General features: G+C 41.5%; 1 protein-coding gene across 2 annotated transcripts in view; it reads right to left on the bottom strand.

The window, feature by feature from the left end:
- The window catches only part of LOC123020533 (desmocollin-1-like), a 35,910-nt gene extending 22,289 nt beyond the window's left edge, over positions 1 to 13,621 (bottom strand). For both annotated transcript variants that reach the window (XM_044424365.1, XM_044424366.1), the window contains exons 1-7: positions 13,538 to 13,621; positions 9,456 to 9,540; positions 7,326 to 7,528; positions 6,016 to 6,126; positions 4,261 to 4,416; positions 3,981 to 4,125; positions 1,089 to 1,264 (exon numbers count right to left, since the gene is read on the bottom strand). In XM_044424365.1, coding sequence (XP_044280300.1) covers positions 1,089 to 1,264; positions 3,981 to 4,125; positions 4,261 to 4,416; positions 6,016 to 6,126; positions 7,326 to 7,528; positions 9,456 to 9,540; positions 13,538 to 13,606 — 945 coding nt within the window. In that variant the 5' untranslated portion in view covers positions 13,607 to 13,621. The remainder of the gene's footprint in view (positions 1 to 1,088; positions 1,265 to 3,980; positions 4,126 to 4,260; positions 4,417 to 6,015; positions 6,127 to 7,325; positions 7,529 to 9,455; positions 9,541 to 13,537) is intronic.
- Between the last annotated feature and the right edge of the window lie 13,115 nt (positions 13,622 to 26,736).

Raw genomic sequence — 26,736 nt, 5'->3', positions numbered from 1 at the left:
GCTGGAAGTGGCTGGGGAAGTAAGCAACAGGGTAGAGATAATCTGATGTCTGCTATATGCTGGCACCTCATGCCTTGAGGAGAGCTTGAGGAAGCAGTGACACTTGAAGTGCCACTTGGGCAGCAATCCTCATGGCTCACCCAGAGCCACTTGGTCAGAATGGCAGTGCTCTAGAATAAGTCAATGTTCCTTTGAGTAGCTTCATAGCCAACCCAAAGCAGTGTTGTATGAGGAATCCAGTTTTGGGGTGGGAATCTTTCAGATTTACTCAGCTTGGATCCTTGGACTCTGCCCCACTTTCTCTCCCTCTCTTAGGTCTGCCTCAAGCCAAGCATTCACATGTGCATCCAACAGGAAGTGAAAATTCTGTTCCCACACACGCGATTTGCAGGCTTTGTGTACTTTGAGCATACAATAACAGCATCCATCAGTTAAAACCTAGTACAGCAAACAGTCCACAAGCTAAAAATGTTGATCTGCTGGCAAAAGAACAACAAAGATGGAGCTAGCCTGGCCTCTCATCAGGGAACTGCAGACACTCAGAACATGCACTGAAAAGGCCTCTTGCCAAATGTTTCTCTAATAGTGGCAAGACGGGGAGAAGGATCGCTCTGAAGATGTTAAGACTTGGTCAAGGCTAAGTCCCAAGTAGCTTAGGGCTTTATAGGACATAACCAATGCTTCAAGTTGGACCTCAAAAGAAACTGGTAGCCAACAAAGCGGTTGTAACATATGATTCACATGCTTCCTTTAATAGTCTGGCTGCAGCACGGTGAACCAGGCAACCAACCAATGTTTCCAACATATTCAAGAGAAGCACCATGAGGAACATATTACAATTGTCCAAACTGTCTAGTACCTATAGAAATTTCCTCTAAGGAAATTTGATAGCTCAAAAGGGAAGGACACGCTGTAGAGTCTCACACAAGAGCAGTTTTCTATTTGTTGGTGAACTTGTGCTGCTGAAAAGATATACCTCTTGGGTTTCCCCCCCAGATATTCATGGATATGTGCCAACCATCATTTTGACTTATTAATAAGATACAGTGCTAGACAACATCATCATTGGATTTTCAATTAAAAATTACCTCTCTGTCCAGGTTTAAGGATGCCAAAGTAATATAACCTGAATCTGGTTCTATATTAAATGTGGCGCCGCCCTTAGTAGGTGCAGGACTCTGGCTTAAAATTCTGTACTTCAGTTTTGTATGCAACGTATTAGGCTCATCTCTGTCTGTTGCGCTCACTTGTCCAACGACGAAGTCTACATATACAAACAATTAACATTGCATTTTTAACATTCTTATGTAAGGAACTATCAAAATTATAACCAAGACTCTAGCTTAAAAAATTATACAATCACAAACAACTTGGTATGGCTATAATTCTTGAAAAGATAGCAATATACAATTATTTATTATGGCATTAGTAAAACTATGGTCACCCCCCACAAAGTACTGCTATTACACAAGCTCTGTTCATTTCATTAGACCCACTGAGCAGTGCTAGACCCACTGAGAACAGAAGTTTCATGGCAGAGGATAGCACTCAGGTACAGCTACACCTTTCATATCAAAGAGATCCTAAATAAGGCAAACTACTTAAAAACTGCCAGAATGTTTCATGTTCTATTAAAAATAGGTTTGCTTTAGCCATTTTTAATATATTTGTATGAATTAATACCTAATGCAGTTTCAAAAGTCACCATGCCTAGGGTAGAATTGTCTCCTAATGGTTATACAAAATTGCAATATATGAGAATTTACATGAACACTGCCACCAGTTAAGTAATATTCAAAGGACGTGGTTATTAAATAGCACCATGCCACAGCTTCTTATTGAAGCTGTACACCCCATGTCCCTTGTGGCAAAGGATAGTCTGTATGTCCCACTAAACCATAATTTAGTGTGGGATGCATGAATCTGAATGAGCCGTAATTAACCTTGGCTCATAAGCTTTCTCTCCTCCTCTCATCTCTCATGCAACCGGACTTTGGAAGCTCTCTCTTCCATTTTTATTTAATTGCATCAACAAACTGTGGATAGCTTTAATTAGGGTTAGTTTCTAACAAAACCAATTTAAAACACAGTTACTGATACCACCTTGTTTAAACTGACCTTATTTAATGACAGCCACAATTCTGGGCCTGGATGACATGGCAAGCTGTGGTTAAATAAAAGGCAGAGGCAAAGGCTTTCTCCCAAACATGTGGGAGGCAGAAAGGGAAGAAAGGAGCATGTGCACTTGAGAATCTCCTCCCATGAGAGGGTAAGAGGGGGCATTACTGCTGACTTGTGAATGCAACTGTCAAAGAGAGGAGCCTTATTCCTTCCTTTGGTGACCTCTGGGGTATCACCAGGAGGAATGAGAGGGAAAGGAATGGGGAAAGAGGAAAGTAACCATGCCTGGCTCATCAGGAGGAATGAGAGGGAAAGGAATGGGGAAAGAGGAAAGTAACCATGCCTGGCTCATCAGGGTTGCCTGGTACTTAACGACAACCTTCTGAGGTGATTTACCATGATGGATTGCTGTCACACGCAAACTGACCCAATGAAAGCAGGTCTCCCTTCTTTACACTGGTCACACCCATACTATACTTCAGTGCCATTAAGCATAAGAGCAGAACACAGAACCTGAAGGGGCAGACATGATTCTCTGCAAAGCACATGGCTTGCAAACCAAGGCTTGCACCTGTCTCCCAACCAGGCATTCACCACACTGACTTCTAGCAGGAAAGGCCCAGGATGGCTACTCAGACTTGGGGCCTTCCAACTAAGCTTTTTTGGCTCAACCAATAAGGCTAGCCAAAACTTACAGTGTCCTGCTTGCAGTGTTAGAAATAAAATACCAGATGTGGGCTACACGTTGGTTGTTTAATTCTCACCAATTTCAAACAGTATAAACTATGCCTATTCAGAAGTAAATCCTGTTGGGTTCAGTGGAATCCACTTCCAGATAACTGGATACAGAATTGTATCAAAGTATCTCCCACAATACAAGGAAATCTTTGGTCAAGACATCGCCTAATTGGAAGCTGGAGCTATCAGTCACCTCTGCCATATGGCATGTTCTTCTGTTTGTAACCTGCTCAGGGAGCTGTGCATCTAATGGAGGTAGGCTAAAAAAATCTAATAAATACATAAAAGCTTGGAGGAGATCCAAAAATGTATCAAATTGGACCAAAAGGTAACATCAGAAAACTGCAAAAACTACACAATAGTTTTAAAATCTTGGAACCAGCCTACACCATATCTTCATAACTCAGATCAGAGTCACTTCAGATATTAAGGCAGTTCAAGTATCTCCAAAACAGAAATATTTGTCTCAGACCCATGTCATATCTGAGACAAATGCACAGCACTAAAAGGCATACCTAATTAGAATGGTTGCATATATTTGTTTTCTAATCTGCCCATCCCAAGGTGATAGAGCAGTCTACCCTAAAACACAATACTAAAACAAATTACAGTTACCCAACATTGGTTTGATTTTAGCATCAAACATCAGAAGAAGGATAAGATAATCCTATGCACATCTAACTCAAAAATAAGCCCCCTGAATTCAACAAGACTTGTTCCTAGATGAGTAGAAATAGCATTTTAGCCAAAGGACAAAATCCTATTGCAAAGTCCCAGACTTTGTGGAGGCTTGCTCTCATCCAATGAAGGGCAGAAGTGGGAGAGACACTTTTCACCTCCCTATCTTCACACCCTATATTTTCACTAGATGGACTTTTTAATCTTCCTGAGAGCAGAGAAGCACCCAGTGTGGTTCTTTCCATGCTGACTATAGTAGGGAGGTGGATCAAAGCTCCGATTCTCAGGGTCAGGGTCACAGTACATTGCTGACCTTGGACTTGGAAATCTGGAACATTCCATGGTCCCTCAAATCCTGCCTAGGGGCCATAGGATTGCTCCTTCCAGCTCTTAGCACTGTATAAAACCAATTGAAAAGACACTTGAATAATACATCTGCTTACTAAGTCTGCTGTTTTCAGGCACAGAGAAAATAAAAGGATTTGATACAAAAACTGGGGGATTGTCATTATCATCCTCTATTCTGATGATGTGTACAAGTGGTTTCTCTGGTGTATATCCATCTGGTGTCTGTGCATAGCAAATTAGCTGTAGAAAAAAGAGGAAGATTTTTTCAATGTGGGAAAAACACAATACAAACTGTTGATTTATCCATTTAAAATATGCATGAAATTATTATTTGCATATTATTCCTTTTCAAATTGACATAGTTAACACTCATACCGTAAATTCTGGATATTCCTCCCGATCTATTGGGCAAGTAACAAAGAGATTTCCTGTTTCTTTCTCAATATAGAAATAATTTAGTGGTGGTTGAGTAACACCTGGGCCTTGTATAGAATAGGTGATGTTATACCTCTGAGCAGTATCGGAGGAGAGCTATGTAAAAAGAAGCAAAAGAAAATAATTTTACATCCTGCCTTTCAGAAAAGAAGTACAACTCTGTCTTTAATTTTTGGATACCCAGATTATTACAGAATTCATAAAACACTGAAAATATCCAGGCATTTGAAAGTATTCACAGTGTATAAATTAGCAAAATTCTGATTATATTGTTCAGGCTGTGATCATAAGCACACTTACTTGCAATTAAGTCTTATTTGCTTTAATGAAGCTAACTAGAAGCACTTTATCTGGAAGAAGTAACCCTGTAGTAATTTAATGACTGCTACTAGTTATTGTTGTATCACATCTAGTTACCCAATGGATGCTACTAAAACCTACTGATGACCCACATTATTTTCCAATTCATCTGAGGAAAATAAAAAGGGCATACAAAAAATCCAGTAACATGGATGCTATTTGTGTACTTGAAATGCATGCTAGTTGCACCTTTCTCTAAATACCAACTACAGGAAAGCAGTTGCCTAGCACTGAAAACCAACCTATTACAGGCCTTTCTAGAAATCCCAGGTGCAGTTCATTTATATATATTCACACATGGCAGTCAGACTGCAAATCTCATTCTGTCCTATCCACTGCATATTAGAATAATTCTCAGTTCTTTCATATCTCAGTATTTAGGAATCAGAAGATGAGCTTTGTAGCTAGCATAGGAGCAGTTCCTCAACTCAAAGAACCTGGGTTAGTGCTCTTAGGTAAGCTAGTGTTTTGTTTCACTTGGAACAAGATGCATCCAAATCATAATCTTTTTGGCCATAATATAAACTAGTTCAAATGTTGTAATGATAAAATATGTTCTGTGGCTAGCATTCCAGGTCTATCCCTTTATCATTATTTGGACTGAATTATAATAAATTACCATACTAGTTCTGCTAATGGTTATGCTATTATACTTAACAGCTAGGTCAATGGATAAGCTAACTACATTGAGACTTACTCCAGTAACATTTACTCTAGAGAGTTTAGTAAACCAAGAGAGCATACTATTTTTGCTCCATTGTTATCTGAGAAATAGATTGACATTAAACATTTGCCACAAGCTGTAATCAGAGTTTAAGGGGCAATGACCAACATGCAGGAATCTATCCCTACTTTATACACACACACACACACACACACACTGTATATATGTGTGCAACATATTAATCTATGATCAGCTGAATCACTGTGGCTACCAAATATAAAGAACACTGAAAACTATAAGAAATTGTTACATGATTAAACTATAAGAATTTTATAAAAGGGAACAGACTTGAACGCTTTTGAGGTATCATTTTCACATCCGAAACAGGTCTTGTATAGGAAAGGTAAGTAAGGTAAGCAACTGCCTGCAGTTTCCTATATAAGATCCTCTTTGAGCAAGATGAAAAAATGTTGCCAACCTGATAAATAACTGGTAACACACTGACCAAGCTGTGTCTTTATTCATGTTCAAAGACACTTGAAAGTCAGTTATCTTCTAAGGTAATAACTTTCATAGGCTTTCTTCAGCTTATCTTGTTCATGGAGCATATGTTTTACAGGTAATACAGAAAAGAAAATTTTAGCTTTATCTCCTATTTTATCAATAGTTACCTGCTGAATCTGCATTGGGAAAGGTCCTAATGAGTTTTCCATTATAATAGTTGGAACTGGAGCCCACCTTCGTTTAGTTCGTCTTAGAACAGTCTCTCCTGTTCTATGAATCTGGGTTTAGGAGACACAAACAAACAAACATTAATAATGTGCAGAGTCAATAATATTATTTGCTTTTCTCTCTTCCATCCATCAGTTTTTCTCCAGAAATTAATCAAGAGCTCTGCTCCACTGGAGACGCCCATGTGTATAAAGGGAAGAGAGTAATTTTTTTGCTAATTTTCTCTTGTCAAGTTTCTCTTTGCCAATCAGAGTGGGATGGAGTGACTTGGTATCCTGCACCAGCAAAAGGTTGGACCTGATGGCCCCTTCCAATCCTACTATTCTATCAATCTTCCCCCCGCAGCCCTCATGTCTTCTGAAAACTGAGTAACCCTCTGCACCTGCTATGAAGGTACTGCAGGGGGAATTATCAGAAACTGTTTCCCTCCCCTTTTCCTGCCAGTGGGAATCCACTTAATTTTTCTCTACTGTACTGCAGCAATGGAATCTACTTCCTTTTTCTCTGCTATGAAATTTGGAAAAGCAGGTTTTAAATTCTTCAACCATGTGAAACTATTTTTTAAATCTATCTCTCATGCTCAATAGGTTCCTCACTGCCCAAAATAGGGTTTCCTGTCCAGATCATTATTTATTTGCTACATCAATTTTAACTGAAAAGAGATTAAAACATTATTTCTAAAGTTCTATGTTATAACCATAACTATATCTGTTTGAAACTGAAATTGCAGTTGAAAGCAGCAGAATTGTGCCTCTTCCTCCTCCTCTTTTTTCATGACCCATTTACATCATGTCCTGAAGTATAACTTCAGCACAGTGCAAGAGTTGCTGTTTCCTCTCCATCAGATCAACAGCAGCTTGCAAGGGAAAGAAAACTCAAATTGTCATGCATATTGGTTTGCTACATGCTAAAAACAAGGAAGAAGGAGAACTAAAGACCATGTGGCTTCAACCTGCAATAGCACATGGTTTAAATTCTTTATTTATTTATTTATTTAGAGTTTTTATATGCCATCCCATCGCTTAATGCCTTGTATAGTTGCAAGTTGGTTTGGTCCCTTTAAGGATACTGGAATTACATTAACTAAAGCACAAGTACTCTCTAAACATTTTAATGTGAACCAGAATAACAGTGGTTCACTGATAGTACCCATGAAATTCATTTACAGCTAGGTTTGACTACTGATGAATGTAACCGAAATCTACCTTGCTAAATAGAAAACATATCTATATGAATAAATGTCAGTTACCTGTTTGGGATGTGGCAGCAAATCAACATGTATTTGCTTTGGTTGAGGATCTTGCAAATTCTTAAGCAATATGGTAAATGTTTTCTTCTCAGAAGACAATGAAACAGCATTTGTTGTAAACAAAGACCCATCTTCTAGAACTCTGAAGTTCGGATCACTTGAACTGATCAGGTCAGAATTCTTATAACACTGTTCCAGATTCACTGTATTAAATATAAAAGCCATAATAAAAAAACTAAGTACCAAAAATAATCCCTAATCCGACTTCCTGAAAGTCATAGTTCCACACCTCTTTAGAAACAAAATACTCCTTCAAGTCCTGGGGTATACCAGGGAGTGAAATAGTAGAATATTGTTCTACCTATAAGTGCATAAAATTATGCCCTAAACCTTTTATATTCTGTATATTCTTGCAATGATTAAAGTCTATGTATAACTTCTGACACTGGATTGGAATTGATACCACTCCTACTTCTAAATATATATTCAGTGATATGCCTTAGGATGGAATCCTACATTCAAGCTATTAAAGTTTATATACTCATTTTCACATATTTGTTGGCCAGGGAAGCTTGCTTTAGAAATAGGTGAAAAGTAGCAGTGAACTGAAAGAAGCAGACTTCTGTTCATGCAGTATGAGTTCTCCTTCTCCCCATCAGCCCTCTGAATACCTCCCACATCTTCTCCAGAGGATCCCCTAGTCCTCTAGAGAAGATATGGAGGGGATTTGTGTGGCTGCAGATTCTGGATAGGTAATTCAGTCCACTAGTAATGTCTGTTCCACTGGCAGAAGAACACCACTGAATATGCCCTAAACATTTGGATGCCTTGGTAAAGCACTTTACAAGCCTAATCAATGCATTATGTGGGGCTGACCATTCCTCAAACTAACTTAGATAAAATTAGTCTAGCAGTAATGGGCAGCAAATTGGGTGGGTTGCACAGAGGCACTTTAGTTGGATGGCACATGAACAGTTAAAGCTTCATTTATTCAAACACAAGGTACTCCAGTGCCAATCAAATAAATTTGAAGTAATAGACCCAGAGCCCTCAGAATGGTGTACATCTACAAATCCAACTAAGAATAAACAGAGTCACTCTTGAGAATAAGGTCCAGAAAACCTGACAATGTTTTTGGTAATTTTGTTGCTTACAGCTGAGGTGTTCATAAGGTTGTTTACAATCATAATTGAAATAAACTTATTTTCTCACACCTAAGAACTTCAGAATTGTGTGTGTGTGTGTGTGTGTGTGTGTGTGTGTGTGTATTTCTGATAAAAGCCTTGTGTTCAGTGGGATTTACTCTCTACTAAGTGTACTGAAGAGTTCAGTCCTGGGCTTCAAGCTTATTCTCCTTAAGTAGGTATAAGCCCTGAATACACAGCCCTGAATACTTGAAAATATGCAGGCATAAATACGTAATGTAAACACAGCAAAAAATAAAATCAGAAACAACACAGAAAGCACTATAAAAACATCAGAGAGGAGACTCTAGTGTAGGTCAGGCAACCTCTTGAAGGTCTGGCTCCCAGTTCTCACCCTACCCCACCAAAGAGCCCGAACAAGCGCCTGATGTATTGCCAACCTTGCCACCTAAAATAATGGGCAACAGCAAAACAATTGAAAGTCCTTGTTTTGTTTGAACCCTATGCTTTTGCTGCTTTGTTGCCAATCTTAGAGCCAAATACAGCAGAAACAATGGAGGAGGGCATGAGCAAGGTTAGTAGGGTGTGAGGATGCAAAGATAAGGTTGAAATCCAGCACTTTTTCACTTGCCAGACTTCTTTCCCACACTTGGCTCTGGGCAGAAAGCAAGTCAAGCTGAGATCAAGTCCATGAACACTCAAGGACACTAGTAGTAGATTCTTTGTGCAAAGTACATAATTTTCTGGGCAAAGTCACATGTGAAGAAGCAGAACTTTGCTTGAATTTGCTTCCTGACAGATAGCCACAGTAGGCATGAAATGAATTTAGGGAAGAGAAAAAGCAGGCTGGAGTCCAGGGAGCTGAGGAAGCCCAGTGCATTCCCACCCCCAAACCTGATTCCTCACGCATCCCTAGTGGGATGTGTACAGTCTGCAGACCACCTGTTGCCCACCTCTGCTCTAGTGATTTCTTCCAATGTCTCACCTCTGCCAATTAATGTCCCTGCCTCTAGTGTGGAAAGCACATTAAAAGTCACTTTCTCGCAAGCTTCACAAAATAAATTTAGTACCTGGAGAAAAAAAAAGAATTAAAGTTACATTTTAGTTATATTTATATAAGCAAAACTATAGCTGACACAGTACATAAAGGATACTGATATAAACTTTACATGTGGATTAGTTTCCCCATAATTTCAATCATATTAAGAAATATCAAACATAAAACTCTCATTTCCAAGTGTGTAACAACGAATGATTGGTCCTAAGTAATGTTAGCCAGGCTTCCCAATGCTTTCATCATTCATGTGCTCTGGCAGCATGGGAAATGGCACAGACAGGCCTCCACTGCCATTAAGGAACTCCATGCACGGAAAGTCCTCTCCCACACTGTCTATGCACGTGGATGGGTGGGCAGCATTTTCATTATGGATGGTGGGAAGGGGCAAGCATGGGCCCCAGTGACTGCAACACATTCCTTCAGTGAATGGGAACCTTCCCCAATGCATAATGATAGTGGTGTGAGAAATGACAGATTAGAGATTTTATGGAGCAGCAACATCTAGGTCATATTGCACCTTTAGATACAAATGGCCATACAAAATTGTAACTCATATGATCTGAAACAGACAACACGGTGTACATTTGCAATATAAAAGAGAAGCCCAGTGAGACAGCATTGCCCTTAGTCTTTCAGAGAAAAATAACACTAATAATTTTATCTGGAAGGATGCATTCCTCCTGTCCAGGATACCTGGAACATGCAAGGCCAACAGCCATCTTACAGTAGAATAGCCCTACTGAGATGTCACATGATTCATCACATGATCCCTCCCACTGGCATCCATGCAAAGAGGTGCTAATGCGGATACATCTGTAATTTAGCACAAGCAAATATGTTAAGCCTGCAAATCTCAGTTGAATTGTAAGTGCCAGGGATGGGACTCTCAAGATCCAGTTTTCCATTCCTATTCTGTGCTAATGTTTCAGGCCAATGTGTTATCTGTGGAGTTCCCATGTTGAGCCAGACAGAGGCAACAAGCCTCAAGTCTCTTCAGCAGTGTTTTCATTTTTAAAATAATTGTACATAATGACACCAGTTTTTAAATTATAGTGTTGTGGCAAAAATGTTAGATATACCCCGAAAAAGAGAATTTGAATCAGATTTAATACTGTATTCTAAATAACTTGTTTGAGAGACAACTACATCAATGTCAAGGAAAGTGCTTAGAATAACAACTTTAAGTTGCTATTAATTGGAACAAACAGGAGACAATGAAATCAATGGGACACCATCAAGCAATGCATGTTGTAGAAGAGCACACCACTAACTGTACTTTAGCTATCACAATATATACATGTTTTGCTACTGAAAGTCTACGGTGCAAAACACCATCCAGCAGCAAGACATGCTAAATATAAAAGCAGAGGAATTTCAGAAAGCACATCCACAAAGCAAAGTAAATCTCATAGAAAATTGTTTGTTGTTGCAGGCCACATAAGCAAATCTGAAAGATTCACATGCATTGACCAGGATTCTCAGTAGGAAGAATTTCACTCAAAGCATCACACATTAACAGGAAATGCACCAGGCTTTCCCTACTTTAAATGGAAATGAATATGGCTTTGTCAAATCTGTGCTTGGTAGAAAGAACTCATAATTTTCATTTTAAACATCCTTTCTTGTTGTGAGACAGAATAATTCTGTTTTAGTGTACAAAATACATTAAACATGGAAGCTAATTGAATTGGGTTTCCTATCAAGTTATTATGATCCCTCCCTCCCTCTCTGTCTCTGTGTTATATTAAAGTGTTTTGTTGTTATTTATTTCATTTATATACTGCCCCATAGCAGAATCTCTCTGGCTAAATTTAAATTAGTAAGAGTGATTGCTGTTTGACAGTTACAGTTAGAATAATTGCAATAGTAGTAATCAGTAGTAATCATTAATTGCATTATTATTTGAAAAGACAAATCAATGAATTGCTGCTATGAAGGCAAGACTGATAAATTTGCACACCTGTTTAAATTACACCTAAAATTGACATTACTGCATGTATTGGAGACTTTTTCCCCATTCCCGGGATATAAAGATATCTGTATCTATACAGATGAAGCCCTTTGTTTTCCATGACACTAGGATGCCCGGACCCAAGGGAGATCCTTTCAAAATAAGGCAGCTGTCTTAAAATGGGAGGCATCCAGAAATCCTTAAAAACCCTTCTAAAAGGATTAGGAGTTTCACTTTCAACTAGCATGTCTAAGCACCCCTTTCATAATGATCAAAAAGGTTGTGTTTCCTTATAATTTATTCCCATACAAACATCTGTCTTGAAATTTAGTGGAAATAAGGTACAAATGGGTAGCTATGCTAGTGAGGTGAAGCAAAAATCTATAGGCATCTTACAAGGCTTAACAAGCATATTATGGCATAAGTTTCCAGAGCCAATGCCCACTTTGTTAAATGCATACAGCATCTACCAAGATACCAAAACTGAACAGAGAACAGGGTGTCTATGAAACTATATGCCGTAATACATTTGTTAACCGTTGAAATGCCACAAGTGTCTTTACTGGGTTTACAAATATAAGATATACTGCATACTGCTTACTGTGTAATGTAATAAATTAGTATTGATATTTCACAGAGAGAGTAAATAATTTTTTCTCTTCTTTGCATTTGACAAACCATTCTTAATTTGTACGTGCTTCCCTAATTTGGTAGATGCCTGCTTAGAAGTGCAATTCATAGCAAGTAATGCACTAAATGTACCAAAGAACTTGTTTTCATAAAGTGAAAACAAAACCTTACAAACCATCTAAACATTCTACAAAAATTTCTTTCACAATACTGCTCTCACACCACAGTAACATTTCTCTTGGGTCCCACATTTACTTAAGACTTTATTGTTACACAAACACTTCTGGCTACAGAAACCAAGGCTCTCGGATCAACAATCATTTACTGATAGCAAATGACCAGGGAAATGCAGTCCAAAGCTTGGGCTTGCCTCACTTGCAAGTTTCAGTTCATTCAAGGAAATATCTTGATGGTTTTACTTAACAGCCATCTCTGGAAGAGAATATGTAGTCAATTCAAAACCAACACAAAGAGGTGTCGGGCGAGGTGGGGTAAACAGATCAGAGGAAAAAATTAACTGGAGCCATGGCAAACCCCTGCAACTTATTTCAAGGCGCATGGCTTCTTTTAAGATTGTCCCAATGCACTAGAAACAAAAGGCGTTCCTTATGCAAAGGCAAAGCTGTATGGAACTGGGCATGGGCAACATTTAAGGCTACCGTCGTCGTCACCTAAGGACACCTAAGTGCCTTTCCCAGCAAAACGCAAAACAGAAATCCGAGACCAGGCGTGGGTCCTGGGAGGTTTCCTCTCCGGGGAGATATTTCCCTCACCCCTTTTCCAGCCTCGCTGAGGTCAAAAGGCAGTCCAGAGTGCAAATTGCAGCTTGGTCATCTGTTCCCACCAGTTGCCTTCGAAATATTAGCACGCTCCTATATGCCAGCATTTGGGGGCATTTGACCTTCATTTCGAGCGCACACACCGAGACCCTCCTTGAAAAGCAGGCGGCCACTTTCCGCGAACCTAGGGAGAAGTGCCCCGCCCCAGGGAAAAACAACCCCTCCGATCTTCACAGCGTGTCTCGATGCATTTTTCTCCCCGTTTCGCTCTGCGTAGGCGCGTGGGAAAGGGAGCGGAGCAATAAACTTTCCGAACAGTTTTTATTACCGACAAGAACATCAGAAAAGAAAGAGTAAGAACAGCTCTTCCATGTGTGCTGGAAGGAGTCTCCCATGCCCGTGCCCGGCACACACGCCCCGGCGGCTGGTCGCACGCTCGCCCCGCCGCGCCAAAGCGGCTGCCTGCAAAGCGCGGTCGGGCGCGCACCGACGGCGCTCCGCGAGTGCCCGAGCGCCGGCCGGCCGGGTGGCTGCCGCACAGCCTTTCCGCTGGGAGCGCCCGCTGCGGCGTCTTTCGGCGCCTCTGCCTCGCCGCCGCCGTCCTGGCCCCGCTCGCGCACACGCGAACTGCACTCCCAGGGCATACTTACCAGGAGCCCGGCGAGGAGCCGGAGCCACGCCGCGCTGCGCAGGCGCTCGGCGCTTGCTAGCGGGGCCATGTTTCACCGGGTGAGCCGAGGCTGGTCAAAGGGCGCTCGACGGATGCCGCAGCGAACCGAGCGGGTGCCGCGTGCGTGCGGCGAGCTGCAGGCGGCGGCGCCCAGGTGTGCCTGCGCTTCTCTGCCCCGGTCCGCAGCTGCGAGGGTGGCGGCGGCGCTAGTGGATCGAGGAGGAGGAGAAGAACCTGGTTTTCTCCCTCTCTTCTCTCCCCCCCCCGTTTTTTTTCCTCCTTAACTCCGGCTTCGTCTGTCTCCTCCCGTTCGCAGGAGGATTTAGCTGCAAGCGAGGGTGGGGCAATATGAAGGGAGGAGAGCTTGCTGTGGCGGCGGCGGCGGCGGCGCTTCTGAGCGAGCTCCTTTAATTAGGAGGGGCCTTTTCTTGTCCTTCCATGCTTGCTTTCTTTGTACTTGCCCAGGGAGTGGAGCAGGAAACTCCCTCGGCCTCAACCCCGCCCTGCGCTGGGCACAGCGGAGATGCCTGCCCGCCCCAATTGCTTCGGCACTGACTGTGCGGACGGGGCGGGCGAGCGAGCGAGGTTCGCAAGGCGGGCCGAGGGTGGGAGGCGGCCTGCGGCAGGCAAGGTCGCCTCGCCGTAGCTGTCCCCGCCTTGCAGGACGCCTCTGGCGCCCAGGGCTGACTCCGCAGGTGAGCCGGATGTCGGCAACGTCGATGTGACAGCAGCAGTACCCTCCCACCCAGGAAACCTTTCGCCTGCTGCCTCTCCCGGAGCGCTTTAGTTCGGCGCAGTTTTTTGTGCAATCGCGTAACGCAGCAAGTCCCTTCCTAACTTAGTTTCGCTTTCTGAGACCAGGGTTACGGGGAATCCTAACGGAAAGGGGTCCTGCGACTCTCGTGCTGGCTCTGTATGCTGGCAGTTGCAGGGCTGTGGTCTTTACAGTTTACAGGTATACTAGACTCTTACGAGGATATTTGCCTGGCAAGTTTAACATTAGAATGTGCGGGGGGTTGTGATCAGTGCCTTCAAATTGTGAGTTTTTAAAAACAAATAGAACTACTGATAAGTTTTGTATTTCTCCATGGAATACTAAGAAATGCCCAAGTATAGTTAAGGAATCGAGTTTGTCCGGTTTTAGAAGAACGAACAAGGATTTGTGTAAGAATAGCCTATACAGTTTTGAGATATGCTTATCTCCTTATCTTCTTTGAGAGCAATTGTTATGAAAATAACGAACACAATAGAGGCGCCCCAAGCTAAGATACTTGCAAAATTCAGAAGGATGGGTGCAACTTTTCTGTAGAAGGGATTCCCTCCATGGGTGGGTTTTAGTTTCCGGTTTTGGCAATTTGTATGAAAATGGCATATGCCATGGTGGGATCCCTGGAGCAAAAAGCCTGTGCCCTTTCAGAAAGATCGGTATCAGAGCTAGAGAGTTGTGCTGAATGAAACACAGCTCAAAAGTGTTTGTCTTCTGCTCATTTGGCATCAGAGTGGCAGGACTAGGGTGGATGAGCACTATGGAGGACTAGAACAACCAGCAGTCACCCCATGTTACACCCTCCCAAGTCCTACAGGTCCTCCATCCAGCTTTTTTTTATGCTGCAGCCCTTAAAAACATAGCTTTATGGAGTATACTGGGAGTTGTAGACCGTTTTTCTGTCTAAACTTGCGTAGGAATGTGCCCTTAAGGTTCCTACTTCAAGAACTAACAAACAGCACTGAATCAGCTCTGAGATATATTGGTTCATACCCCTTTCCTAGGAAACTGTTCCCTCTGATTAGAAGGTGGCCATCCCTCTTCCACCTTCACAATGTATGAACCACTGAGGAGGAACAAGAAGGGAGGACTCAGGCTTTAGCTAATCACCATGAGAAGAGAATCAGAAGCAAATCGCTTTTATTCAACAGTATCACTGGAGAAGTAAATTCTGAAAGCATCACAGAACAAGTAGCTTGCCCACTTTTTTTTCAGGAAAGCTGGGAAAAATTGGTAATATTTAAATGGGTAACAGGTGTAGCTTTTTCAATTATTGTGCCTTCCTGTATTTACAAGTTTGCCTGTCATGCAAACATGTGACATCTGCAAGAGCAAAGAGAGGGTGAAGCCCCACAGGGGGCACTGGTCTCTGGGTCCCCTGCAATAATAAAGACTGGAGACCCCTTTTTGGGTAGTAATATCTGCCCTGTCTTGAGTTGCTACTTCTATCGAAAAGGAAAATGCTGGGGTGAAATTAAGGCTGTAATACAAATGTAACTTTTTTTTCCTTTATGAAATGTCATGCAATTCAGGCAAAGGGCCAAGAAGTAATACTTTGTTCATTTTACGTTCCCCCCCCCCTTTAATGCATTACATTCTGGCACTGTGTGTTTGTGTGTTTAGCTACTGGTTACAACAATGTCACAATGCACTCAGGAGAAGGATGTTAAATCATTTGCTGTGCTACTCATAGTGGTCTATTTTTTTTTTAAGGACTGCAAGGATTAAGGAGAAGCCCTGAAGAGCATAGCCCATCACAATGGAATAGGGACATTGGCATTGGATACTAGGGAAGCAGCAATGACTTAAGATGTCACTTGAGGTCTTAATATAATAATTGTCATAGGATGCATTGTTAAACTTTGAGAACTCATTGATTCAGACACTGCTGTGCAGAAATTAACTGTTTGTTTTCCTGATACTGTGACATTGCTGAATTGGTTTGCTGACATCACTGCATGGTTTGAATGACCAGTTTTACAGAATAGCAATAGGAGTGACTTTGTGCCTGTGTTTATTGACTTTGATGAAATTATATAGAAACTCATATCTTGTTCTTCTAGTGAACATCCATTACTCAGACCTGCTCACAGCGGTCTGAAACCACTATACAATATAAAACTGTACATCTGGTTTCCACAAGCATATAGATAAAAGAACCTCAAAATAAAATAAATTCTTAGCAGGTATAAGGCTGGCAGACGAGAAATGTCTTCACCCAATGGCAAAAACCAGCAGGCCAACCCACACATTCCTGAGCAGAGTGTTCCAAAATATTGGTGTCGCTACTTTGAAGTCACTATAAGATGGATAGCTAGTCAAGAGATTCCTCTAAATAAGAACTATGTAATACAACTAGCTCCAGTCATGCTGTTAAAGACAGAATGACACCAGGAGTGCAACCCTATATATTTCTCTTCAAAATAGTTGAGTTGAGCTCAAAAGGATATAATCCCACACAAATGTGGGATTGTCATCTAAGGGGTTTAATGAAGAATCTGGTAATCTGATTCCAGAACATTTTGATTGTTCCATCAGTGGAGTTCTAGAATGACCAGAAGAAATTCAAGTCTCAATTTCACCTGAAGACTAAAACTGGCCATCCTCCTTTACTGAAGGGATTAATTGTACCCAAGGATAGATAGCCACCACTGTTTGATAATAATCCTTTGTTGTGTTTGAAGTATGCAACTTTTAATGAAACTGAATTGCACTTTGCTTGCCTTTGTGCTCTAGATTCCTGTTCTTGATGACAGGATGAAATATATCAGGGCTCATAAAACAGGCTCAGGCATCATGCTAAACCATGCAGGATACCACTGTGGCTTGGTTTGCCATGTTCTCTGGACCCTGTTAGCAACCTTGTGGTATACCTGGTTTCCATGTAACCACAGAGAGAAGCAGTGGTGTGGTGTTTGGTTTCCATGATTCTGCATGGCTTGTTTGATTGTATGAATCCAGAAACATGGTTTCCATGCTCCTACCATAGAATTCTATGAAAAGAGTGGCCGCTGCTGGAGGAGAGGTTCCTGCCTGAATGCTCAGCTGGACAGCTGAGCTGGACAGATGTGCCTAGCAACAAATGTATCAGCACCTCCTTCCCATCTCTGCCTTCTGCACTTCCCTCTAGATGCCCACCTGTGGCTTTGGCATGTCACCAGTCGCAGAGAAGCACACTGCCTCCAGCAGGGACCTTGGAGACAGCAGTGTTTAGCATTCCTACGTGATTGCTGCAGTTCGCACATCACTGTTTGTGAGGTGCTTTGCCACTGATTTTTTCACAGAAGCATTTCAGCAAACTTGTTCTAAATGAAAGCAGCACATGGGCTACATGCAGGACATCAGCAACAGGGCAAGCACCCTGAAAAGCCAATGTCCCCCACTCTGCCTCCCACCCTGTCTTTGTCTCCCAGCTCATCCCTGGTATTCCTCGGGACTTTCAATAAGCCCCACTGTCACATCCCCCCAATGCTGTCTGAACTCATCGACACCCACCACTGCCTGGTGTGATCCATGGAAGATCCATGGTGCCTTTCCCAGTGGCTCTGGGAGAATACTCTTGGAACAGAGAGAAGCGGGGTGTTGGGGCCAAGGTGCAGATGCTTCCTGCCCCTGCAAGTGACTCTAGTGCCTTGCTGTCAGCTGGTTACGCAGGTAGATGTGTAGACATATATCCTTGCAATTAGGGAGTGGGCAGTACAAAGCATAGTGAGCAGCAGAAGTGGAAAGTCTACATCCTGTGGCTGGATATATGCTAGTGTAGGGTGGGGAGTTGTATGTGGGCACTGCTGTAGTGCAGCAGAGCTCACAAACCAGCAGAAGAGGCTGCTAGATTTATTAACACCTGGCATGCCTCTGCTCCAGCCACCCTTTCCCTACAGGTGAGCCCTCATGATACTGCGGGAAAAAAGACCTGTCTTGCAAGAGTGATGCGGTTCTTGTGGGGATGGGTGGAGGGTGGCAGCAGCAGATGGGACTGCTCATAGCAAGCCCTGGCATGGGGCAAGGGGTGCTAGGCCAAGCTGCCTCTGCCCATGACAATGTGGGTGGGAGGCAGAGGGGCTTCTGAGGGTGGGGCACCCGTCTGTAGCCAGCCATGGTGCAGAAGGAGGGCACAGCCTGCTCTGATGCCCTCCATGTGCCTGACTGCAGGAGGGAGGCAGCCCCTTCCAGCCCTGTGAGCCCTGTGCTTGGGGGAGTGTGGACATACCTGCAGCAAAGGAAGGAGAGGCACGGCAGAGGAGGGGGTGCTTACACATTGGCAGCAGAGGGGAATACTAATCTAGAGTGACAGTGCTACTGTAGTGAGTAAGTGGCCACTTTAGCTGAGCTGGGTGGGCAGAAAAGCCAGGAGCAGCTGGCTGAGAACATACCCAGGGAAATGTGTACCAATGAGGGTGGAGCAGGCAAGTATGCAGGAGTGGTGCCCCCCTGGGACTCAATTTCAGCTGTGGGGGCAGATGGGATACTTGCTGCCATTAGGAGGAATGATGGAGGATGTGGAAACCAAGCAAGAATGGAAACCATAGGATGGCCGGAACCTGTCAATCGGGTATGAAACTATGTTGTGTTACCTGAAAGAGCATCTCCTTCCATATTTGCCTGCTTGCCCTTAAGAACTGTGGCAGAGGCCCTTCTCTGGGAGCCCTCCTTGAAGGAGATAAGGAGGGTGACTACCCAGAGAAGGGCCTTCTCTGCAGTGGTGCCCCAGTTGTGGGATTCTTTCCCCAGAGAGGTTTGCCTGGCACCTTCACTTTATTCTTTTCCGCACCAGGCTAAAACCTTTTTATTTTCCCAATGTTTTAAGCCTTGATTGTTTAAATATGGGAATTTATAGTTGATTGGAAAATTTTGATTAGGATGCTGTGTTTTATCCTATTTTGTCTTATTGTTAAACCATCCCGAGACCCCGGTAAGGGACAGTCTAAAAAAGTTTCACATAAATAACCAACCAAACAACCACGTGGTAACTATGCAGCATTGCTTAGTGTTAAGTGTGAACACAGCCCCTGCGACCATGGGAACAAAGTAGTGCATTTGAATGAAATGTCTTGAAATATAATCTATATTCCCTTGGTCTTACATACTTTCGGTTCTGTACAGGGATGAGCTCCTGTGTCAGTTTTTATCCTATCATCATCATCTCTGTACTGCCTTACAGCCAAAGCTCTCTGGGCAGTTTGCAACAACAAAGGCCCCCAGCCTCTGATGGAGCAATAAATTGGGAGAGGGAGCCATCCTGGGCTCAACACTGAATTCCTGTCTGTATGTATTTAACTACTATCTAGCATAACAACTGTTTCGCTGCTGAAATAGTATACTAGCAAAGGAGAAAGGCCCAGCCCACCCAAGCTGGTCCCTCCTTTGCACCTCTCTCACAGTACCCATTTCCACTTATTCTACAATGAGTGTAGAAAACATTATTCTAATTAGAGAAACCTCAAAAACTGAAACATGCATGGGTTTAATAGATGCTTTGGTAAAATGGGTGGAAATTTCAAAGGAAGTCATTGAAATCAGGTTTTGTTTCTCTATGCATGTCTTGCAGAAATTGTATTAATCTCCCAATGCAATGATTCATTGTAATCACTTTTGGAAACAATGATATTTCTTAACTTGTTATGCTGCTATAATAGTTTTCCTAAATGGAGATGGAAAATTTTATTACATTTCTTGTTGGGTAACCTGCAAAGTATCTGCTCCAATCTGACCCGGGATGCAAACTGCTATGAAGAACATGAATGAGTAAGACAATGGAATTGGTAGCTTCCAAGCTGGCCTCTTTCTCTTTACAGATTGCCTTTATGTTACTGGAGTTCATTGCGAATTCTTTGTAACTTGCCATCTCGGTGGGGCTTCTGATTTTGTGAATGCCAGGCTTCTCACTACCATCTGAAGCAGATTGCCTTTCACAAATTCACAATCTTGATAAGTTTTCACATGATCACTTATTAGACAGGTATTCCTCTGTGTCTTCATCTAGTCAGTTTACGGTGATATTAGTTAGTTCACATTAACATTTGAGAAAGTCAGGATTCAATTAAATAACCAGAGTTCCACCAGCTGTATTTGGATTTCCATGAAATGTATGGTGATGTAATTATGATTTACTCTTCAGGAAAAGGATGCTGTACAATGGAATATAGCTGGTTTAATTCCAATTCCACATTCACCATCAAAGTAACACCGAGCATGACTTGATTAACACCATGATAGTTCTGTACAAGTTGGTCATTATGTTCTCCCAATCATTGCCCCCACTTTCTAAAATGCAGCTGAAAGAAAAAAATAAAGTTGCCATTTGAGACTAGCAATGGCAATGTGCCTGCATATATGGTATTATAGAGATGAGATTAAAACCAAGCAGAATTGTCAAAATGCATAGAACTGTGGCTGAATTATGATGGAAGTATAATACTGCACAAAATTTGTTTTCACAGTGATGATGGGACTGTACCCTGGTAAGAAATTACCAGAGACAAATATTGTTGGGTACCAAAATGCTTACAGCACTGGACATACCACTTGACCCTTTTACCTGTTTTGCTGTTTGCAAGGATCTGTAAAGAAAGAATATAGAATTAGTGCAGCATGTTAATGTCACTCATATATTGTTAGAAATACTATGTACTCTGTTCTGCTTTCATGTACTTGAGATCTGAGGTATGAAGTTTGGGGTACAATATTAATGAATAAATTAACATCTCATAAAAGATTCAGGGAAAGAAGAATACAGACCACAGATAGCAATTTTAAAGGAATGGGTTTATTCAATATTGGAACCAAACAAGGGGTAGACCAAGGGAAACAATTCCTTAGAAAGTGCTAGCAATAGATGTGACTGTTTTTGCTTTAGAAAGGTGATGTTTCTGATAGTACTAATTTTATATGACCTCTTCCTTAAGGTGTAGTCTTCTGGCCCATTACCCTGTCACTCATCAGAGTAAGTACTGCTCACTCTCTGAAAACACCTAAAGTTATTAATCACTCCATGTCAAAAACTTAGATCTAGTTCTCTTTGGATGCAGTGCTTATTCCAGTTGTCTTCTGTAACATATGTACCTGTAGCCTCAAACAAGCAATTGTTCAACTGAACAAATATGTTCAAATGCACAGATTGGATTCTCAGTCTGGTATTTGTGGTGAAGTCACAGCAGCTTTGGGGATGGGGTGGGGACAGCTTTTTTAATTGTTCTTTTCCTCTGGGAAATTTTATTTAGGACATATATCCAGAGTCACTCAAAAAGAGGAATGCATAAACAATATATAAATATATGATTCTTCCTAAGAAACTAATAACACTTTTATTTGCTCCTTTACTGATTGTTATCCCATCAAAGTGAATGACACATAGCTTGCCTTTCATTGTGAGAATAATGACACACAATCACCTAAACCATTCAGTCCTTATTCATTCTAGTAGGACTGAGTAAGTCCATGGAAGTTCAGATAGTGATTTAATAGCACCTCCTTCATCTTGTCATATACAGGGACATTTACATTCCAGTCACATATAGGACTCATTGCAATAGAAGCAGTTGCGCAGCTTAGTGTGTAGCCTGCAGTTCTATTGTGCTATTATTTCCGATCCCATCATTAAACACCAGGCAACTGTCTGTTATTAAGGCATGTGTGGTATGGAATGGGAAGCTTATGAGAATGAATAGTATCTTCTGAGTGCTCCATTGGGTGTGAGCACAGTGTCATAACTGTGGGGCAGACAGCCAGGGGCAAAGGCAGCCACTGCAAATGAGGAATTCCAAGTGCCACAGCAGCAATTGTTCCTTTCGAAACCATTATATTCTCATATATCAGGATCAGGCAAAGGAAGTTGGTGGATCCAAGTAATTATCGTACTGACATTTGAGCCCAGGGGGTCTCGAGGCTTCCTCAGACAACAGCCATTCGTTTTGCACAGCAATTTCCACTTTGGAAATTGAGGGAAGTTTCAAAGGCAAGTTATGATATCACATAGGAGTTGGTTGTTGAAAAATAAGTCACTGGGCCAGCACAAGTTCTTTGGGTGACCCAAAGCATTGGTTTTGATCCTGTCTGAGTATTTTTTACTACTTGAACTTCTCTGTTGTATTCAAGCATATCTACTTGTTACTATAGTGTGATTTGTATTAAGCACCCTTACAATATTTGGACATCTTATTCTTCAAAGCAACATTGTTTTACACATTGTTGCATAGTCTGTGTAAACTGTGGCTAGCTCTTGAGAAATTAGTTATTAATAAATCTTATAATTGTACTCCTACAACAAATTGAGAATATATATCTTAAAGTAGTAACTGAAGACTACTTGTGTTGTACTCACAAATTAATAATGATGGAAGAGGCTAAAAGTCTATAAAATACAAGTGCTGCTACAAGGCATGGCCAGTTGGCAACAGATCCACCATGAGGCATGGGGTAGAATGCAGCACAGCTGCCTCTTGAAATAGATGGTGAAGGACTAGCAAGATGGCTGCCCTAGTGCCATCTAACCTGCCTGTCTGCCTTTGGCTGTCCCATCTCTCATGCTGAAAGATTCAGTTGTCAGCCTATTTGGTTTCAGTATGTGGAATGCGAGAGGAAGGTGGCATAGTAAAATATATTGCACTGGCCTGATGATCAACCAGAGTTGGTACTTGCAGCCACTTCTGTACCAAAACCCCACCTGCCCTTTCACAACCTCATTTCCCTGCAAAAGTGGCAGTTCTTTTTCAGCTTCTTTCTCAGGAATGTTGAGAATTTTGGAGAACCTTCTCAGGTGGCAGGGCTTCAGTGCTTATCTTACTGTAAGCTGGTGGATGATGAGTGGTAGTGGTGAGGTGTACATTCTTTATTTTTTCATTTGTATCCTGTTCTAGCCTTGCAGCCTCCCAGATTGCTTGATCTTTATGACCTCCCCGCCCTCCAAGGATTTCCTTGAGGCTTTCTAGCACTGTTGCCTCAGGTCTGCCTGAAGGCTGAACAAGATATTTTTGGTTTGGTTTTCTTGTTGCTAAAAGTCCTTTTAACAAGATCAACAAGAAAACAAGAACTTTTTACTCATATTTAAGGTTCTCAGCAGATTGTGCACACCACTACCACTTTTGATCCAGTTCCTACCTGTAAGAAATGTCCTGTACCCTGAGAAATTTCTCAGAGTGACTTCACTCATTTACACCAATATTCAGGTGCATTTCTTTTTGCTCCTTCTCCCAACAAATGATTCAGAATCAATAGATCCAGATCTATAATGAATAGATAGAAAATGAAGAAGGTCTAACACAATGTGATAGCTTTAAAAAGGAACTGGACAAATGCAGGGAAGAGAAGGCTACCAGTGGGTACTACCCTTGATGGCTATGTGCTGCTTCTGGCATCAAAGGCAGTATGCCCGTGTAACTACTCACTGGGGAACTCATATCCAGTTTTAGGGATGCTCTGAACAGCCAGTTTGCTATCATATAAACAGAATATTGGACTGATCCAGTATGGTTCTTAAATTCTTATGAAGCGTCATGAACTTCCATGGTGTGTATATTTAAGACAAAGTGGTGGAACCTAGACTGAGATCCCTGTTTGGCTAAAGAGCTCAATGGGTGCTCTTTGGAAAACCACTATTTTATTTATTTATTTCGAAAGCTTCTATGCCGCCCCATTCGCTGACGCCTCAGGGCGGCTCACAACAATAAATAACATAATAACGGTATAAAAACAATATAGTTGGAGATGTCCAATTTACCCCAATTTGGGGTAACATGAACTATTTCCCACTCTTGTCCATGTTCTTAATGGACTAGCTTTCTGCTCTAAGTTCTTTGGACAAAAAGTAGTATACAAACATTGCAAATAAAAAGGAGGGGCTTATTATAATGACAGTTTGTTTCAGTATGATGGACGCTGTGTTGAATGTTTGGACTAGCAACAGAGATACTCAGCTCCATCTGGAAGCCAAAGTATGTGTAAAATGATGCTGAACTGGCAGCTGGACCGACAGCTTGCACCAGTTCATACATAACACCAAATGAAGATGTGACTGCAAGGAAACTAGAGTCTTTTGCTTTCATTCAAGATTAAACACAGCTTATGTGTCATCTGACCCTTTAAATTGTGGTTAAAATCAATGGTAGTTGGTGGAAACACACCAGCCAAGATTTAAAGGTGGCTTATTTTCACTTACCATAGTTAAGACTGGCAAAAGTTGGGTTCAAATGATAAGAACTGAAAAGAATGTATGGGGTTGCATTTTAAGAAAATTCACTCTTGAAGGTTAGCCATGTTGGTCTGTTATTAGTCTCAACTAAGTTATTGCCTAAATATACTTGAGGTTTGTCAAGAAAGGTACATTTAATCTAATCTAATCACATCTCACCTCATCATTGGCTTTACAGTCTACTATTTACAGTTTGTTTTCTGTACCCTTGCATGTATGTACATATATATGTACCAAGGATAACATTTCAGGCATTTGAAATTTAATTTCTTAACTAGCTCCATTTTTTCTTCCTTCACATTATCAATGCTGCAGTGAAATTACTTGGTAGACAACATAAGAAATTGGAGTCAAAAAGCCACAGACACACCTTCCTAATAGCAATAATTAGCTTACGCCTTATTATTGTCATGCTACTTCAAGCATTTGCCCCAGGCCAGATAATGTAATCAATGTACAGATAAATTTATTGATCAGTATCATGGGATGGATAGAAATTAGATGCATGAGTGGGAGAAAGAAGGTGCTAGGAAATGCAAGACCTGGATAGGAGATATAGCTGTGTGCCAAGCTCAAAAAGAGATCTTTTATGTGGATGGCTTCATAGGTCTGTTTTTGGCAGGTGTTACTGAAGTTACACAAAACTGCTTTTAAAATCTCTTAATCCCAGCAAATATGGTTGGCAAAATGTGAAAAAGTAAAGCTGGATCCAGACTTAGTCATACTTATAGAGCAGACTTGTTCAAACTAGTACTATTCAAGTGAATCACAATCAACTTAAGCCCTTTTGATTTTAATGTGTCTACTCCAACTATGACTAAATCCAATGTAGAGGCTGGATTCACATGGCATGGCAAACAACCCTGTGTTGTTTCCAAAGCATCTGGAATTTTATCCAGAATTACCCGTCAGACTATTATGCAGTTTCCTGAGCTGTACAGTTTCTGTATACCTCAATCAATCCTTCTGGCCTCACCATGCATTCTGACATTCCCCTTGGGCAAAATCCTGCCTTTCATCTGTTCTTGCCTGAGGACCACAGCAACCTCTTACTGATTGATCTAATGGAACTCTGAGGTGAGTTTCCCCCTTCCCGCTACAAGAGCACCTGTATGTCTGTAACACTTCCCAGCTTGTTCAACCCACACAGAGATTTTGTCTTAACTGTTCCACCATGATTCCCCCTTCTCCCTCCATGTCTTCCCATGCCGAATCCCTATTTCCAAAAATAAAAAAGGATTTGGACACATTGCTCATCCGATGGGAATGAGCGATAAAGTGAGCGATGACACATCTGTAGCTAGGGAGCTGAGGGCAGTAGAAATCAGAGGCTAGTGGCAGCCAGAGTTCTTCTGCCAGGAAACGTTATGATGTTTCCATCCCAACAATGGTAAACTGGTAATCCTGGGTTCTGACAACCAGAGGGGTCCTGGAAGTGTGGAAACCTTATACCATTGATTCTGTGGTTTCAGAAAACTAATCCTATCATGCAAGAATCCTGGAACTGGGTGCAGACAACATAGCACTGCTGCAACAGTAAGATCTTATTCTGACTTCTCTTGTCTTGCAAACCCACCCTAAGTTCTGATACACTAATGAGGTTTCTTTGTTAAACTGGCAATCAAGCTTTGATATGCTAATGCAGGGGTGTGGCTTGATTTCATGACTCTATCCCAGTGTGGGTGGGGCACCCCCCCCCGAATTCTATTTTTACCAATTTGTAGTAGGAAACAAGTCTACTCAGAAGTAATCATGAGAATCACATCCACACAACAAGTAAGAAAGACAAGCCTTTCCATGTCTAATCAAAAATAACAGGACTGAGTCACTCAGCAACTTTATAAAGTACTGTTTTTCATTTTAATATTTCCACAGTTCAGACTGAAAAATCTACATAGGCATAAATCTCATTAATTTCAGTTGGACCTAAATATAAATATGTGGTGGCTGGTGGTCAAGTGCACAACCCAGTGCACAAGCAATTACATATATAATTTTAAACAGTATATATATCAATGTGCTCACAAATAACATTGGGATCAGTTATTTTCAAAGCTCTTAAAAGAAAAAAAGACTCAGTCAAATGAAAACTGTAATTCACAGAATTATATAGCAGATAATTTTGATTCTGAGATCAAATTATTTTAGGGTTGCTTTAAAAGAGTGATTTAAATGTAGGCAGAGAAAAAATAGGTAACTGTTTAAAATGTACTTGTTTAGATAGAAA

This window comes from Varanus komodoensis, unplaced genomic scaffold (genome assembly GCF_004798865.1).
Source record: "Varanus komodoensis strain SLA01 unplaced genomic scaffold, ASM479886v1 scaffold14_1, whole genome shotgun sequence".
In the NCBI taxonomy this organism is placed as follows: Eukaryota; Metazoa; Chordata; class Lepidosauria; order Squamata; family Varanidae; genus Varanus; species Varanus komodoensis.
This window is presented reverse-complemented; position numbering and strand designations above follow the sequence as displayed.